The following is a 17,544-nucleotide window of genomic DNA, read 5'->3' as shown; positions in this document are numbered from 1 at the left end:
TCCATTGTGTGAATACCATCATTTGTTTCTCCTTTCTCCTTTCTCCTGTGGGCTGTGTCCAGTTTGGAGCTGGGGTGAGTAAAGCTGTCATGAACATATGCATATGTTTTCACCTCTCTTGAGTTGTTTCCCAAAGTTGTATTGTTTCATACTCCAACTTGCAAGGAATGAGAGTGTCACTTGTCCCATATCCCAATCAATGATGAACCTATTCCTGGGGTTGGAAAGGATTACAAAGGATTTTCCTTCCTTTCCCTTCTTTCGGCTCTAACTGTGGGTTTAACCGGTCAAATTCTAGTTGATCCAGCAATACAGTGGGCATGGAGGTGAGGCCAGGGAACTCGAAGCCTCAGTTGAATGGGAGCCTCTCAAAGAAGTCAGTCTTTGCAAATGTTGGTGCATCTTAATAAGCTGTAAGAAGGAAGAGAGGTACAGACATCTGATGGCTCTGGGGCACCTTCTGCCCACTCAGTGCCCATGTGACCCTTACTGGCTCATCCGGGCCTGACAGCTAGCACACTTGGCTTTCTCTCCAACACATTGCAGGGACCAGCTTGACTTCAGGTAAGGTTATTGTCACTGCTCCCATCCTACCCTCCCACTTCCCCGACCCAGCCTATCCTGTTAAGTCTCTTTTCAATCATTTCCCTTAACCAGGTGTTGAAGCTAATTAAACGAAGTTTATTTAACATGTTCCCCTGATTTCGATGTCACTTGGAATGTTTCATTATGACCAAGACATCTCGCTTGCCGTTCTAAAGTCCAGAAAAAAAAAGAAAATAGGGAGAGAGGAGTAGAGAGGGAGAAGAGACGAGAGAAATTCATAGAGCAGGGGATCAGAAGTTGCCAGGGCTCCACCATATCCAAGGAGATCATAACCTCCATTCTGAGGTTTTCTATTTGTGAGATACTTCTTTCTACGTGATGATATTTTTATACGAGGAATAGAATTTTAAAGGAGAGAAATACCTTTTTGAGAACCTAAGTATCCTCATAGAGGTCAGGCTGCCACCAGTAAGCTATGTGACCTTGGGCATGTCCCTCAGACTCTTTGGGTCTCAGTTTCTCTGAGTGTAAAATGGGTATAACCAGACCTTCCACTCCCACCCACCATGCTCAGGCAATGCCTAGCCACACAGGCCCTGCCAAACAGCCCCGTTGTTTTCTGGACACCACGACCGGGCGTGCTGAGGCGACACAGCCACACACTTAAGATCAGTGTGGTCAGGATCTTTGAACCTATATATGGACCAAACATGATTCAGTCTCGGGGTGGAGCACAGGAGGAGAGAGGAGAGAAAGTTCTCTGGGGTGAAAAGTGTTTACTTTCCTGGCCCAGAATTCACAGTCACCCCTTCTCTCCCAGCGCCTCCACACCCCAGCATCCTACCTTTCTCTCTCTCTCTAGACCTACTTCCTCTTGCTCCTGGCTCCTCCCCATTGAATAACTGCCAAATTGCTTTGGTTTCTATTTCTTTGTGAACTCCTCCCCAGCGCAGAGGACTGCCGACCCTGTGTGAAAAGCAGCGGTGACCACAGAGCTGGTGGAGAGATGGCCTTCAGCAGCCCCCAGACTCCCTTCGTGAACCCGGTGAGTTCCAGGGCAATGGCAGTGCTGCCTGAACTGAGCTGCCTCAGCCAGCGAAGCAGTTCTGGTTCTAGGAGGAAATCACACCTAGTGGCGGGGGAGTAAGGGGGGGCATCCCAAAGAGAACACAGAAGGGCAGAAATGCCAGATGGAACAATCCTGACACAACTTCTACCCCAGGTCGGTCTCGCCCGTGCCTCTTAGGACCAGAGGGGAGGATACTCACCAGGATTCGTGCATGTGACAAATGTTGACTGAGCTCCCTCTGGGTGCCTGCCTTGTCCTAGGTGCTGAGGGGCAGCCGGGCACAAGTAACACGTACTTAGAAGATTGGTGGTTTGTTTGTATGAAAGGGGAAGTAAACCTGGCTTCTGGTGCAGAATAACAGCCCAGCATGGGGCACTTACTTTGAAGATGACCTCCCTAGGGTCAGCCATTTACTAGCTAGATGACCTCAGGCAAGTTGCTTTTACCTCTCTGGGTCTCAGTTTCCACATCTGTAAAATGGGATAATCGTCAAGCTACCTCCCAGGGTTGGGGTAAGGATTAAGTGAGGTAGCATATCTAAGGTGTTTGAACAGTACTGGCACACTGTAGTTGTTTTTGAAATGTTTAGCATGATTAGGAATCGGGGCAGCAGGGAAGGCCACCTAAGGAGGTGTCTGCTCCCTGCAGGGTGAGTTAACATGGCAGCGGCAGGTCAAGGGTGTCTGCAGAGGGACCCTCTGGGGAGTGAGAGAGGAGTGGGGCTGTCCCTGCAGTGTGCGATGCCAAGGGCTGTCTTTTTGCCATGTGTGTGGGCCCTGTCTGCAGGTGGCCTCGTTTAAACCCTCTGAGCCTTATTATACCCACATCATACATGGAAAAACTGAGGCTCAGAGACGTTGGGGCTACTTGCCAAATGTCCCCAGGCGGTAAGTGGCAGGGTAGGAAGGTGCCTTGATTTACCCCCAGGAGAGGGAAGTACCCACGGAAAGAGCAGTAATGGGGGAAGGCAGGCAAGAGGCAGCCCCCCGGCCCAGGAGGCCCTTGTAGCCATTGTGTGCCAGGCCTGGCCCTGGAATAGAAGCCTCTCCCGGCCTTGGCAAAGAGCTTTCTGAGGGGCTGGCGACGGGCTGACTGAGCCCTTCCTGTTGGGGCCAGCGGGAGGGTGGGTGGGCAGCACCAGCGTGCTAAGGGGGGAAGCTTCCAGGGCTTCCCATTCAAGCCCGCCTCTGCAGGGGCCTCGGGCTTGGCCTGCTTCCTCCCAGCAGTTGCTGGGGCCCCTCAGCCCACTGTGAGGCAGTTCGCAGTGGGGCTGGAGAAAGCTGGGCCAGGCCCGGTTGGAGCCTCCATGGGGGCTTCAGGGTCAGAACATGTCACCCTGGGCTCATTCTCTCTCAGACGGGGGAATCCCAGAGCTCCTTCCAGGACCTGACATTTTATTACCCTGGTAACTGGTTTCACTTTCCAATCCTTGGACTCAAAAGCCAAAATTTTCAAATCAGAAGGAAAATCCTGCAAGGGCAACAGAGAATCAAAACAGGCCTTGGAGTCTAGACAGGAAAGAGAATGGGTACAACCTCCACAGGTGCCAGGAGCACCTCCATCCAGCCCACATGGGCTCCCTCTCCAGGGTGACCTATTGACTTCCAGCAATCAGAATTAACCTTATAGCTTCTGCTAAAGTGTGCCGGGAAGATCACACGGCCCAGCTGTTTTGCTGAGGGCCTGCCTCGGGGACCTCTCACCCCATTCCTTGCCCATGCCCCGCCAACCTCATCTGGCCCAGCCTCCTCAGAAGGCCAGGATGGAGGCTGCAACCACAAGCAGGACAGGACACGATGTTTGGCCCGGGAAAGCACTCAGTGAACCAGAAGCGAGGGTGTTCTGTGCTTCATCATGAGAAGCAGGCTGTGTGGCAGGTAAAAGCATGGAGGCTAAAGTTCAAACCCCACTCTACTACTGCTCAGCTGTGCCCACCTTTGAGCAAGTTACCAAACCTTTCTGTGCCTCAGTTTCCTCATCTGTAGAAGTGGCACTAATAATGACCAGGATTGTTACGAAGATAACTAGATAACAGACCAGGACACTGGCTGCCAGAAGGGACTCAGAACCTCTAGGACAGTAACGCCCTTTGGCTAGAAGCCCACACTGGCTCCTGCAATGAGTCCTCTCTGCCAGCTGGCGCCGGGTGCCCTCTGGTGACTCTGGGTCTCCAGAAGCAGGCGGTCTACTCTCAGGCCTGGAGAGCCTGGTTCTGCTGTCCAGACTTCCAGGTAGGAAGCAGAGGAAAAAGTCCTCAGCCTCCTGGCATGGCCAGGAGCTGAAAGCAAGTTCTGACCCAGCAGAGGGATTAATTCATCCTGGTTAGATGTGAGAGGACGCTGCCCCTTTAAATGAGAGAGATGATGTCTACTTTGCCGTAGTCTCTGCCACTCCCTATCGCCCCTGCCTCACTCAGACACATCTCCTGTTCGGATCCTGTAAGCATTTCATTTTTCTAGGGTATTAATTAAAGAAGAAGTTAGAGAGTATATTAGCAACTTGAAAAATGGGAAAATTGACTAGGAGATAGAACTGTCGCCTACATTAATGCAGCTTATAGAACCACATTAGGTACTAGACATTCTGGAGGACAGTTTTGGAATTTGGGAATTTTGCTCTGAGATACCCAGAGGAAAGGCTGGGTGGTAGAGAGGTACCTACTATGTACCAGTGTTTTCCACAGAATTTTTCTCACTAAATCATTGATCTTAAACATACAGTGGAATTATCCCTATTTTATAGATGAGGAAACTTGAGGCAAAGAGAGGTTAAATAAGTTCCCCAAGGCCACTCAGGTAATGAGCAGCAAAATTAGGATTCAAACTTGGAGTATGCCTGGCTCTAAAGTTGATGCAAGCCTCACCATAACCATTGCTCCTTCCGAGTAGCCCCAGAAAGAGAATTTGACAAAGTGGGTGCTGATGGGAACTAGGAGGAGTGGAGATACCACATTAGGAATTTGGAGGCTGCTGGGGGCCTGGCAGAAGGAATGGGGAGCCCAGGAGCAGGAGTAGAGGAGGCGGCTGCCCTGTGGCTGCAGAAAGCATCTAGGAAGAGGTGCTACCCAGGTGGCTGGGAGGGCAAAGGTCATGGCCACCACTATTCTATGGTGGGGTGGGCAGGAGAGAGGGAAGGATGCCTTCTTCTTGGCCCTCTCAGCTTAGCAGAAGGTTTATCCTCTGGAGTAGGTGGGTGTCCTCTTTCGTCCCTTAGGCCTCCTGAGTCTCCGACCAGAGCCCTGGAGTCTTTACTGGGAACTTGGCCTGAGGTCCAGCAGTCTCCATCACTACCCTGGTTCCTTCCCTTCTTGGAAACGGTCACTTCTTCTCAAACTCTTCTGGGAGGCCAGTTCCCCATTACAATCTCTCAGAGCTCTGCGGTCTCATGATCACAGTCTCAGAATGTCTGTGTAACTACTTCAGTTCAGGCCAGCTTCCTTAAAAGCCTAGGAAATCATGAGGCTGAGACTCCCCCTGTCCTAGTCACAGCTGCACCCAAACCCCTAGCACGGTGCAGGACACACCCAGGGCCACCACTAGCAAGTGCGGAAGGGAACAGACAGAAGGAGGCAGGCACACCGACTGACCACCGTCTTCTCCCTGCAGGTTGTCCCCTTCTTTGGGACCATCCAAGGGGGCCTCCGAGATGGACTTCAGATCAATATCAGTGGGACTGTTATTTTCTCCTGTGATACCAGGTACCTGGAACTCTTGTTTCTCTCCAGCCTCACCCCTTAGCAAATCATGCTTCCTGTCAGCTCAGGTTGGTTCACCTGAGCTGCCTGTACCTGGTTCAGAGGATTCCAGATGAGTAGGGCCTAGCCGCTGCCAACACTCATGGCACCACTGCCATCTGCCTATAGCATCTGGGACCATGAACGTAGACTCCCCAAAGACATAGGGAGAGCAGGAGATCACGGCCTAAGGCCAGCCCCGAGGCAGATCATCATGTTCTAGAATTCAACTTTGCACACCAAGACCCAGAATGACAAAAATATCACTTCCTTTATTTCCCATAATTGCCATCATCTACTTCAGAGCTCTCCTTTGGCTGACGTGGAAATATTTAAACTTGCTATCAACTCAAAATTTGGTCTCTTTCTGTTTCAAGGTCTTTTCTGGAAAATACTAAGTCGATTCAAAATACATACATCTTCTTAGCACAGTTTCCCACCCCCTCCTCCTTCCCAAAGTGGGGGGAGGGCGGGTGTTTGGGAACAGGGAAGATCTTCTCAGAGGCTGAAGGGCCCTCTGATGCTCACACAACCCTGGCTGACCTCTGCTGCCGTCCAGGTGGTGCGGAGGTGTGGGGCTCTCTCCCTGTTTGGGTGGGGTCTATGTACATGGCAGCTGCCTGCTGCAGTCCATGGTGTCCACAGAAGACCCTCTGGATATGTGGCCTTCTCTTGGAAGTCTCTGAGTCTCAATCCCGGATGTCTTTTGCTCCCAGTAGTCCTCTCATCACCTTGCATGGGGCCTGGGAACCTTCTGGATCCGTTCATACCACTCCCAAGCCCAGCTCAACCTCATCTTGGTATCTACATTCTAGATGACTTCCTCCACCATTGCCTTCCCTGCCAGGTGGATACCTGGGACATCTCTGAGGGCCCCAAGTGCCCCCAGGAGACTCCAATGAAAGCAGGGCCCCCCAGATCCCCCTAAACCCTGCTAGCAGGAGAACCTGGGACCTCTGAACCTCCATCCCCTTTGCTCTCCCTCCCTCCCTATGTCTACCCTTCCTCCCAGTACCAGGAGGGCTTTCTACTCCCATCCTGTTTGATAGAAACTGTCCCTACCTCTTCCCGTGGAAGCTTTTGCCCTCATCCTTCCCTGGGGCAAGAATTTTCAAAGGACCACAGGAATGGAGCTGGAGGACCACAAAGTGGAAAACACATCCTGAGATATTTCAGAAACAATAGTCTCCATTTAAAGAGGACTTTTCTGTTTCCAGAGTCACTGGGAGACACCTTTCCTTTTAGCGTACCCAGAGGGAGGTCAGGCTGGGCTTGGGGCCACCGCGGGTCCCTATGGGCCCTGCTGGCTAAGGGTCCACAGAGTGACCTGGTGTTGAGGATGGCGCCCAGAACTTGTCCTCCTCCACAGAGAAATCAAATGGGCTCTGCAGGAATTTTATAGGATGTCTATTAAGGGGCATCTCAGGGCTTGGTGGAATGCCTGGTCTTGGGTGAACGCAGAACACATGAAAGCAGGCGGCCTTCCCTGAGCGCTGTGAGTGAGCTGGGGATACCAGAGTGAGTCTGAGAAGCAGGCCATGATCCACGCATACTCATGCTGAGTTCAGGGAAGGCTGGAGTGGACCGTGACAGCTCAGTGGAGAGAACCTCAGACAGGGACTATTTTTAGGACCGGAGTGAGCTGTGTCTGGGGAAAGGCAGAATAAACATTTATTGCGCCCCTTTTGTGAATTAGGTTCCTTGGAAGCTCCTTTCGTTTTAATTCCTCACCTTTGAGCTATAGCTAGACCCGAAGGAAGTTTTCGATGGTGAGGGGCTTCCTTGAGGAGAGAGACAGGAAGGAACACTAACTTGCCTGGGAGTTTCCTGGACGCAGCCTCATTAACCATCCCCAAAGGAAGGAAGTCGCCACCATTCCTGGGTGCAGCGACTTGAGGGTAATGTGATTCAGGGTCATCCCAAATGACAAACAGGGCAGAGGTGGGGCCTGGGTCCAGGCCTGCTGACTTCAGGGCCACCACTGCACATCTCACGTGTGGGACACACACCAATGAGGAACAGACAAACACACGGAAAGTTCTCACACCCAGAGAGTTAATATTTATTCTCTGCCTCCCCTTTTGGACACCGTCTTCGTGGTATATTCCATCAGTTTCACATGTTCTTTCAATTTGCTCTCTTCCTTCCCAGTTGAGCAGACATGGGCTGGCCTCCAACGAGTGCCCACTTGGTGTGAAAGGTTCTCGTTTCTAGGCATATTCCTTGATTGCCATCTCCGATACAAGTTTGTAATCAGTTTCCAAGACTTGTTGCTAGTGTCAACATTTTTCTTGCTCCATTTTCTACTTACTTTTGGAAAGTCACGCTGGAAAGGGCAAAATGCAACCATTACACAAAAACACACTACATGCAAGTTAGGTAAACCGAAAACATAGCAACAAAGTAAGGATGGGGGCCAGCCTGCCATACAGGTTGTCCGCAAGTTCCCAGACAGACAGACGTAAATCAAAGGCGCGAGACTCTCCTGTTCCCACCATTGGCAATAAACCGGGCTACAGAACACCTTCTGATTTCCCTTGTACTAGGTTTTCTGTGAACTTTCAGACCGGCTGCAGTGACTATGACATTGCCTTCCACTTCAACCCTCGGTTTGAAGAGGGAGGGTATGTGGTGTGCAACACAAAGCAGAATGGAAGCTGGGGGCCTGAGGAGAGGAAGATGCAAATGCCCTTCCAGAGGGGGAGTCCGTTTGAGCTCTGCTTCCTGGTGCAGAGCTCCGAATTCAAGGTGAGCAGGAACTGTCCTGGCCTCCCTCCCGCTGCCTGACCCGCAGTGCTATCAGGCGGGCATGGTGAATAGCCCTTCAACAATCACCGGATCAATGCCATTATACAAATAACCTACCATTTCCTCATAAGGGCTTATTGATGGCTACCATTTCCTTACACAGCTTCACCTGCATTTACAGGTGCATCTGTTCCTTCTCCTATCAGGAAATAAGAACTAGATTAAGTCACCAGGAGGATATTTGGCCTCAAGGTCCAAGTTCCAGTCCTCTGCTGTAGCCATTCCTCCATAGGTCCCTGATAATATTTGTTTTGTGAGGACATTATTGCAGCCCTTATCCAAATTTTATGAATAGCTTAGCTTTGCATGGCGTTGTAAATTCCTTTTGCAAACAGAGTAGTGCCTGTTGGGCTTGGGGAGATGGCTGTCCCTGTCAGTGCTTCTGTGAAAGTGGATGTTCCCATTCCCTCAATGTGCAACCCCAGGTCCCTTCTCCTCTTCTCCCCTGAGGATTTTATGCATATTTAAATGTGCATATTTAAATAACACCTGAGGTGAGCTAAGACTAGAAAGACAAACCTACTACCATAAACAAACAACCATGAGAACTAAGAAGCCAACAACTAGAGCCAAGTGCAGATTGGGTTTGGATATATTTTAGTGTTTTGTGTGTTTTTTTAATGAATTTTATCGGGGAATATTGGGGAACAGTGTGTTTCTCCAGGGCCCATCAGCTCCAAGTCATTGTCCTTCAGTCTAGTTGTGGAGGGCACAGCTCACTCGCCCATGTGGGAATCCAACCGGCAACCCTGTTGTTCAGAGCTTGCGCTCTAACCAACTGAGCCATCAGGATATATTTTGGATCACACACCTATTCCTGTAACGGGCTCAGCTCTGAGGACTGGTGCCCTGACCTGCAGGGGATGGATATGAAAACTAGAAGCAGAGGTCCTCGCGGCTCAGGTGCGCTCCCTGCCCTGGCCTGGACCCCTGCCCTGGAATGTGCACTCATCTTGGCAGGTGACAGTGAACGGCAGCTTCTTCATGCAGTACTCACACCGCGTGCCCTTCCACCGCGTGGACACCATCGCCGTCGCCGGCAATGTGGGGCTGTCCTACATCAGCTTCCAGGTCAGAACGTCCACCTGACACCTCTCCCAGTCTATGGCTAGTCCCTGTCGGGTGGGCCCAAAGGTACCAGCCGATCTCCTACCCTGGTGACTCTGGGGACACATCTCTGGCTCCCTGTCTTGTCCTTCTTGTGTCACTGTCTCTGTCCAGAACACCTGCTTCAGTCTCTCAGACTCCTAGGCCACTCTTTTCTGTCACTCTCTATTTCCACCCTGGTTAGGAGGCCATGTGGTTCCAGAAAGAACCCAGGCTTGGGAATCAAACTGAGTCTAGCTCAGATTCCAGCTCTGTCATTGTCATCAGCTGTGGGATCTTAGGCAAGTGACTTTGCCTCTCCAAGCCTCAATTTCCTCATCTGTGGAAGGGGCATAGTCACTGCCACCCCATGGGTCATTGTGTGAGTTCGGTGACACAATAGCTGCCAGAGGTCACACAATGGCCCACATGGACCCACACCAGGGTTTATCGGACCCTCTCTGTGTTTTAAAATTTTCTACTGTGTTGCCAGCATCTAAAAGGTCAGAAGTTTTGCGTTCTGGAGTTGAGTGGTAGTGATGGCTGCACAACAGTGTGAATGGACTTCATGACACTCAACTGTGCACTTAAAATAGTTACGGAGATACATTTTATGCATATTTTACCACAATTTTTTTTTAAAAAAGTCAAGTGATATCATGGAAATCTGAATTTCTGGGTTTTTGTGAAAACTGGGGGGATTGGACTATCGTGGGCCCACATTCCCCCAGAGTCCTAGGTGGCTGGATTAGAGCTGTTGTTACAGCTTTGGGCATTTGCGTGCGCTCCCTCAGAGGAGAAGAGCACCCAGTCAGCCCTCAGCAAACACGAGCTCCTCTCTCTTTGGTCCTCCTCTCACGTTCCCTCCCTACCCAACTCTCTCCCTTCCTGCCTGGCTTTCCCCTTCTTGCGCTGGCCCCTGCCTTTTCACTCTTCCTTGCCTCTGTTAATGCTTCTCTTCACTCCATGGTAACTTTTGTTTTAACAGAACACCCGTGCAGCCCTAGTCCAGCCTGTCTTCTCCGGGGTGCAGTACTCCCAGGCTGCCCGTTTCCCACCCAAGCCCAAGGGGCGCAAACCAAAAGTGAGTTACACATGGAAAATCTGGGAGGCTGAGCAGGAAGGACAGAGGGTCCGAAAGGCTACTTCCGGCCAGGGTCCACAGGCGCCATCACGCCCACCCAGGTTTCCCTCTCTCCTCCATCCACCAGGCACCCAGAGCCAGGACCTGGGAGCTGTCTTGATTCTTCCCTCCCCTCCTGAATATCTATCCAGGGTATCAACACCTGTCCTTCCCAAAGCCACTGCCTTGGTCCAGGCCACCTGACCCTTCACCCCCCCTTACACCCAACCACGCACTACCACAGTGACCTTCCCATAAGCAAATCCGATCACATCCTCTCCCTGCTTAAAAATCCTAAAGGCCCCAAGCCCTTCTAAATAAAACTCAGATTACCCCACAGGACATAGAGAATCCTCTCCGGTCTTGCCCAGCTCAGCTCACCTCGCGCCTCGCACCTCACTCATGAAGCTCATGCAGCCTCTACTGCTCACTCAAGGTTCTCTCTGGCCACCACGCTTTTGCACGTGTTGTTCTGGTGTCAAAGACTCTTTGCCACCTCACCCCAGCCAATCCCTAATTGCCCTTCAACAATCTGCTTAAATGTCGCTCCTCAGGAGCGTCTTCCCTGCCTGGTAAATTGCTGGATGTCCCTACCCCCAACCCATCCCCATGGACTCTGCACAGCTCTGTACCATGCCAGTCACCATGTCCTGTTATAACTGTATATTCATGTCTGTCCTCGTTACTCCATGCCCTCCTTCCCGACACCCATGAGCCTGGAATTATGACTTGTTCCTTTGTGTATCCCCAGCACTTTGCCCAGTGCCTGGAATGCAGCAGGGACTCGATAAAGGAATGAGGAATGTGGTTTGTACAGCCAGTAGATGGGGAGACCAGCCAGGACAAGAAGTCTGCTGGGTGGGGACAGGGTCTAGGACAGTAAGGGAAGAGGGTCTGGCCCTTCCTGTGGCTGCTCGAGCAGTGGGGGGTGGGGGCAAGGGGTGTCTCTCTGTCCAGCCTTCCTGTGGCCCATCACAGTACAGCCAGGGCACCTGCTTCCTGCCACACTGACTTCAGGACTGGTGGAGCTCCAGAGAGCCTTTGCAGGGCAGCCCAACTTTGGACCTGGCCTGGGGAGGTCAGGGTGTGCTGGATACAACCAGACAGAACTGGTACCATTTTGGATTTTATCACTTGCTACCTGGGCAGGCTTGGGCACATTGTTTAACCTTCCTGAGCTTGGTTGCCTCACTTAGCAAAGCAGAAGCTAAGGATGCCTCCCCCATAAAGCACTGAGGCCAGAACTTGGCACACAGTATAGGCATTATGAATACTAGTTTTCACCGTCTGGGTGAAATATGGCACTGGAAATAATGGTTTTTGTCTGTGGGAGCTAAGGTAAGCTATATGTTCTGTATCAGACGCACCGCCCTCTCTCTCTGGAGGAGCCAATGGGGATATTCCCCCTCCTTCAACCCTGACAGCCCCCCCGCCCCCAGCCCCATTTCATAACCATGGTATACCCGGGATGGTGGGTGAGAATCTGGGCACCATGGGCTCGGGAAGCCTTGCTTGGGAGCAGGAAGGAGGTAAGCATGAGTCTGGGAAGGCATTTCTTATGACAGTTTCCACCATCATCTCACCCCCATGTGGCACCAATGTTAACCACCATTTTGATTTTCTCATCCCTTTCAGCCTCCAGGTTTTGGGCCGGCCAATTCAGCTCCCATTGTAAGTCTCTTTCTCTCTTCGAAACCTCTTCATTTTGGTCCTTCCTGTGGGTTAAAAGGAGGAAGCAGGGCCAGCTATTAGGCCTCTACCAGAGGGAGGGTGGGACAGCTCGGGCCAGACGCCTTGACCATCTGCCTGGTTGTGATGGTGGTGCTGGTGGAGTTTGGGGGCCGGGGTGGTTGGCTGGCTCTGATGAATTAGGAAACAGCTCGAATTGCCCAAGCCTCTGCCATTCTGTGGGCAACCACAGGAGACGGACACCCCACATTTACTTTTTCCTCCTGCAAAGTGAAGCTACGCTAGAGAAATTCTCCTGAGAAGAAAGATGGGCCACAGGCCACAAATGAGGCCATATTTCTTCTCCAGAAGAAATCTTGGCTCCTCCCTCATCTCCTTAAGAGGAAAAAACACTTCTATCTTTCAGATTTGAGGAATCGGGTCAGGGTGACTGGGCTGGTTACCTGCTTGGAGGGTGTATGTGAAGTGGTGCCCTCGGGTGGCAGGTGATGGTCTTTACGCTGGTGAGTGCTGGTTAAAACCCAGTTTCTTTCTTCCAGACTCAAACGGTCATCCACACTGTGCAGAGCGTCCCTGGACAGGTGTTCCCTGTAAGTCTGAAAGCTCTGGTCAACTCACAGCCCCACCATGTCCCCCTTCACCAAGGACTGAATTCTCTAGTCCCAGAGGAGGGAAGAAAGCAGGAGGATGGGGACATTTGGGGCTGGGCCCTCTCTGCTCAGGAGACATACAAGTTAAACCTCCCTTGGGATAGCAGAGATTCTGGATCAGACTGGCTTTGCACAGCAGCCCAAGAAGCAGGACCCTAGGGGCCAACAGGAAAACGGGTCGTTCTGTCACTGAGAGGGGAATGCAGTGATCCCAGCAGCCGGATCTGAGGCCCTGCATGAGGATGTGGCCTCAGGACGTCACTGCTGATCGCAGGCGTAAGCTGCTACTTCTCTTCCGCCTGCTGACACAAGTCAGACAGGAGGTCTGGAGTCAGGATAGCTGTCTGTAGAGGGGTCGAAAGCAGGTGACCATGATGGGGTCTGGGAATATGGCAGGAAGTTCCACCAAGGCTGACAGGAGAGGGAAGGTGAATGGGAGAATCCAGGTACTGAAGCATCACACTGGAGTGTCCCCTCTAGAGTGTCTGGGGCCTGGGTGTGGGCTCACTCCTGCACTGAATTTCCCGGTCTCTTTTCAACAGACTCCTGTGATCCCACCTACGGTGTACCCCAACCCCGTCTATGTAAGTGATTGCTCAGGGAGGGTGGGGGTTTTGTTTGTGCTGGGCAGAGTGGGAAGGGCAGCTTAGAAAATTCAAAGCAGTCCTAAATTTAGTAAACTGAAGTTCTTCAAACATCCAGGTACATTAGAAGACTGTTGAAAGGAGCTTTCACCTTTAATATTGTCCCTTCATCATGAGCATATTATATGGCCTTCCCTTCTCAGCCCAAGTAGCCTTTTGTGTCTGGCTAAAGTTCTTTTCATGACAGTTTAAGCCCATTAATTTGAGGAATGCTGGACAGTTTTCCTCTGACATTCACTAACCAAGTAAAGATATCATGGAGTTCTTTCTTGAAAATACGTTACTCACACACAGGCACGGTTGTCAACCTCAGTTGACAGATCAAATTCATGGCAATTGGCAGAAAGCTCCCCCTCCAGTGGCAGCTGCTCTGGCGGCCGCTGGTTGACATGCCCCTCTCTTCCCGACAGCCGATGCCTTTCTTTACCACCATCCCGGGGGGGCTGTACCCCTCCAAGAACATCATCATTTCGGGCATCGTCATGCCCAGCGCTCACAGGTAAGCCTGGGCTCTCAGGGAGGAGAGGTTCCCCAAGGTCACACTGGCCATGCCCCTGGCTCTAGGCAGGCTGGGAAGGGGCAGGGGCCCAGAGCTCAGTGGGCACAGGAAGTCCATGTGAGCTGCCCACCCCCAGGTTCCACATCAACCTGCGTTCTGGGAGTGACATCGCCTTCCACCTGAACCCCCGTTTTGATGAGAACGCCGTGGTCCGAAACACGCAGATCAACAGCTCTTGGGGTTCTGAGGAGCGGGGCCTGCCGGGAATGATGCCCTTCGCCCGAGGCCAGAGCTTTTCGGTAAGGTGCCACAGCCTGGAGCTCAGACGGGCTCCGGAGGGGCAAATGGAGCAGGGGGTGGGAGGTGTCTGGGGGTCCCTCGAACAAGATGAGAGCTGAGGCCTCTGGGGTGAGGGCTGGGCCCAGAAGAAGAGAATGTGTTCAATCAATTATTGTTATTATGGTTTTACTATGACTGTCTCACATAAGATAGGTGGTGGTGTCTGCTGTTTACAGACAGAAAACAAACTCTCAAGTGTATGTTCCTTGCCTGAGGTCACACAGACAATAAGTGCCAGATCGAACCCAAGAATGAGGTGTCACTCATTTATTCACTCACTCATTCATTCAGCAGTTATTTATCAGCTGTTTTGTCAAGGCCTACTTTGTGCAGGAAGTAGCCTGGTGCTGGGGGAATAGCCATGAAGCAGACAGATGAGGCCTTGCTCCCACGGAGTTTATAGTTTAGGTGAGGGAAGAACAGGGAACAAATGCAGATCACAACAGGTTAGCTATGCCGAAAGCAAAACGGAATAAGGACATAGAGGAAGGCCTGGCAGGGGCCACGCTACCTTAGACGGGGACAGCTCTCAGAGACCACAGTCCAGTGGAGACCCCAATAATAGAAGGAGCCCACTGCACAAAGATTTGAGGGGTGCATTCCCGGCAGGCAGCGGAGGAAGCAGCTATTATTGCAAAAGCGAGAGAATCAGGGGCGTGGCCTGTCTAGGAACAGGGAGGCCAGGGATTCCCAGGTGGAGAGTGGGGCAGAGAGGTGTGGGGTGGTGCCGCTGAAGGCCTGGATCACTCAGCAGATGTTCTCAACCCTGACTACATATTGAATTCACCTGGAGAGCTTAAAAAAAAATCAATGCCTGGCTCCGCCCCAGCCCAATAAGGGGGTGAGCGTGGGCACATGAATTTTAAAATAAGCCCTAATACTCCTCACCCAGGTTTGGAAATGACAGATGTAAGGTCTTAAGGGACATGGAAAGGAGTTTGGATTTTAATACAGTGTGTTGTTGTGTTTCAAGCCAGAAAGCAATATGCTTGGATTTATACGTACCAGTAGCTGTGTGGCTTTGAGCAAGTGACGTAGATGCTCTGTGCCTCAGTTTCTCGTCTAAAAATGGGGCTAATAACAATATCAGTCTCATGGAGATGTAAGAATGAAACATCGTGTTTGTGACATGCATGGATGGTGCCTGGGGCGCAGTAAGTGTGATGCAGGTGTTAGTTATTGCGATGGGGATGACGATGCCTTAACAGGTATGCTGACTCCCTTGCAGAGAATGTTTGGGGCGGAAAAGACATGTTAGGACGCTGCCACTGCAGGAGCACGGGCATGGCACACTCCTGTGTGCTGAGTACTGGGGGCATGGATGGCACGGGCCAGTATTCCTGCCCCTAGAGGCTCAGGGTCCAGTTGGAGAGTGAGGGTGGGGTGGGGGACATGGCTTGAGAAAGCACCTGACTCAACTACCGTGTTTCCCTGAAAATAAGACCTAGTCGGACAATCAGCTCTAATGCATCTTCTGGAGCAAAAATTAATAAGACCGGGTCTTATATACTATACCATACTATAACATAATATAATTAATATAATATAATATAACATAAGACTGGGTCTTATATAATATAATTAATATAATATAATATAACATAATATAATACCGAGTCAATATAATATAATATAATATAATATTATAATACTGGCTCTATAATATAATATAATATAAAATATAATATAATATAATATGATATAATATAATAATACTGGGTCTTATATTAATTTTTGCTCCAAAAGATGCATTAGAGCTGATTGTCTGGCTAGGTCTTATTTTCGGGGAAACACGATAGGAGGGGGTCAGGAGGTAGGGTAAGGCAGGTAAGGTTTGCTGGAGGGGGGTGTACTCCAAGGGGTGATTTGCAGTTATCCATGTGGGCAAAGTGTGCAGATCAGGGACGCAGGAGGAAGGGCATTCTGGGCTAAGGGAACAGAATATGCAAAAAGACGGGGAGGAGAGTACACGGCATGTTTACGAAGAGTGAATCCTTCAGTGTGGCTAGAATGCAGGTGGGGGGGCAGTGTACTTAATGTTTGAGAAAGGCAGGAAGGAGGGAGGGAGACACCAGCCTGCATTTAGTTTTGAGGACTTTCCAAGTGGAGTGCAAATGACGTGGCCTTGACTCGTCTGTCCAGGTGTGGATCATGTGTGAAGGCCACTGCCTCAAGGTGTCCGTGAACGCTCAGCACCTGTTTGAATACCGCCATCGCCTGAAGAATCTGCCTGCCATCAACAACCTGGAAGTGGCGGGTGACATCCAGCTGACCCACGTGCAGACATAGGCAGGATCCGTGGCCTTGGGGACAGGGGCTGGGACATGTTGCTGTCTGGATCTGCTCATCAGCTTTACCTTCTGGCTGTAGCTAGTCTGCAGTGGAGAAGGCAGCTGGCTGGGACTACTTTCCTCAGCCAGGGCAGCATCTGGGGCTCCAGCTGCCCAAATCCTACTATCCATGGACCGCGGCGGTCTGTGCAGGCTGAAGCCCCATATTCAGTCTCCTAAGCAGGAAGGGAGGGGCGTCCTGGGCCTTCCCAAGCTCCCAGCCCAGGCCTCCCCCCCGTCTACCTCTCAATCCCATTCCCATACCCCATTCAAGTCCATCTCAGGCCCAAGCCATCAGCTGGTCACTCACAGGGGAGGCCATCTCCTTTCTCCAACCTTTAACCTCTCCTGCATCCTGCATCAACCCTTCTCCCGCTCCAGGAAAGCGACTGATTAACACTTGTTGGTCTCCAGCAACTGACAGAAACTTCCTCAGCTGGGGGCTCCCCCACTTTCCAGTGTCCTTCAAATAAAGAGAGAAAGAAAAATGCTTGTTGGCACATATGCACGGGGTGATTGTCGTTTACTGTGTGTGGAGACATTTTGGCCTCTGGAATTGGGGAGGTCCTGGTTGAGGACAGAGCATGGGCTCACTTTGATCAGGGGAGCCCTGACATCCGTGCCTGCTCCCAGTGGGTCCCCCGCAAACCCCACAAGGGTGCTGGAGGAAGCAGGGTGCCTCAGGCCTCTTGGGCAGGAATTACTAACGCAGGAAACTTGGTAGTAGAGTGAACCCAGGAAATAGTCTCATGCTCCTGAGACTGGCCAAGAGCTGGGCCAGAACTTGTGATGGCTGCGGCAGGGCCAGGAGGTCAGATGGCAAGGCCAGCTCATCAGAACCCTGTGTCCCAGTGGGAGGAGGTGGCAGGTGGGGTCAGGAGAAGCTGACTTAGAAGAGAGGCTTGTTTGTGTTGTTCCACTGTGAATCCCCCAGTTAAGGGTTAGGGTGTGGTGGGGAAAGTGGCTCAGTGTGAGGGGTCTGCCAGCCACTGGGCCAGTGTGGGAGGGCCCAGCTCTGTGTCTATATG

The 17,544-nt window shown here is 51.4% G+C and overlaps 1 protein-coding gene across 2 annotated transcripts; it reads left to right on the top strand.

Annotated features, from left to right (window-relative positions):
* The first annotated feature begins 1,434 nt into the window (after window positions 1-1,434).
* Window positions 1,435-17,020, top strand: LGALS9 (galectin 9). 2 transcript variants are annotated; one of them, XM_019731398.2, is made up of 11 exons: window positions 1,435-1,591; window positions 5,221-5,312; window positions 7,895-8,096; window positions 9,117-9,227; window positions 10,231-10,326; window positions 12,001-12,036; window positions 12,594-12,644; window positions 13,247-13,288; window positions 13,759-13,847; window positions 13,984-14,146; window positions 16,329-17,020. In XM_019731398.2, the coding sequence occupies exons 1-11, from the start codon at window positions 1,553-1,555 to the stop codon at window positions 16,473-16,475; spliced, it is 1,068 nt and encodes a 355-aa protein (XP_019586957.2). In that variant the 5' UTR covers window positions 1,435-1,552; the 3' UTR covers window positions 16,476-17,020. The 2 variants fall into 2 exon arrangements, with proteins under 2 accessions (XP_019586957.2, XP_019586958.1); XM_019731399.2 differs by lacking the exon at window positions 10,231-10,326.
* The last annotated feature ends 524 nt before the right edge of the window (window positions 17,021-17,544 follow it).

Source organism: Rhinolophus sinicus, linkage group LG15 (assembly GCF_036562045.2).
Source record: "Rhinolophus sinicus isolate RSC01 linkage group LG15, ASM3656204v1, whole genome shotgun sequence".
NCBI lineage: Eukaryota > Metazoa > Chordata > Mammalia > Chiroptera > Rhinolophidae > Rhinolophus > Rhinolophus sinicus.
Note: the sequence above shows the minus strand (reverse complement) of the source record. Positions and strands in the feature narration are given on the sequence as shown.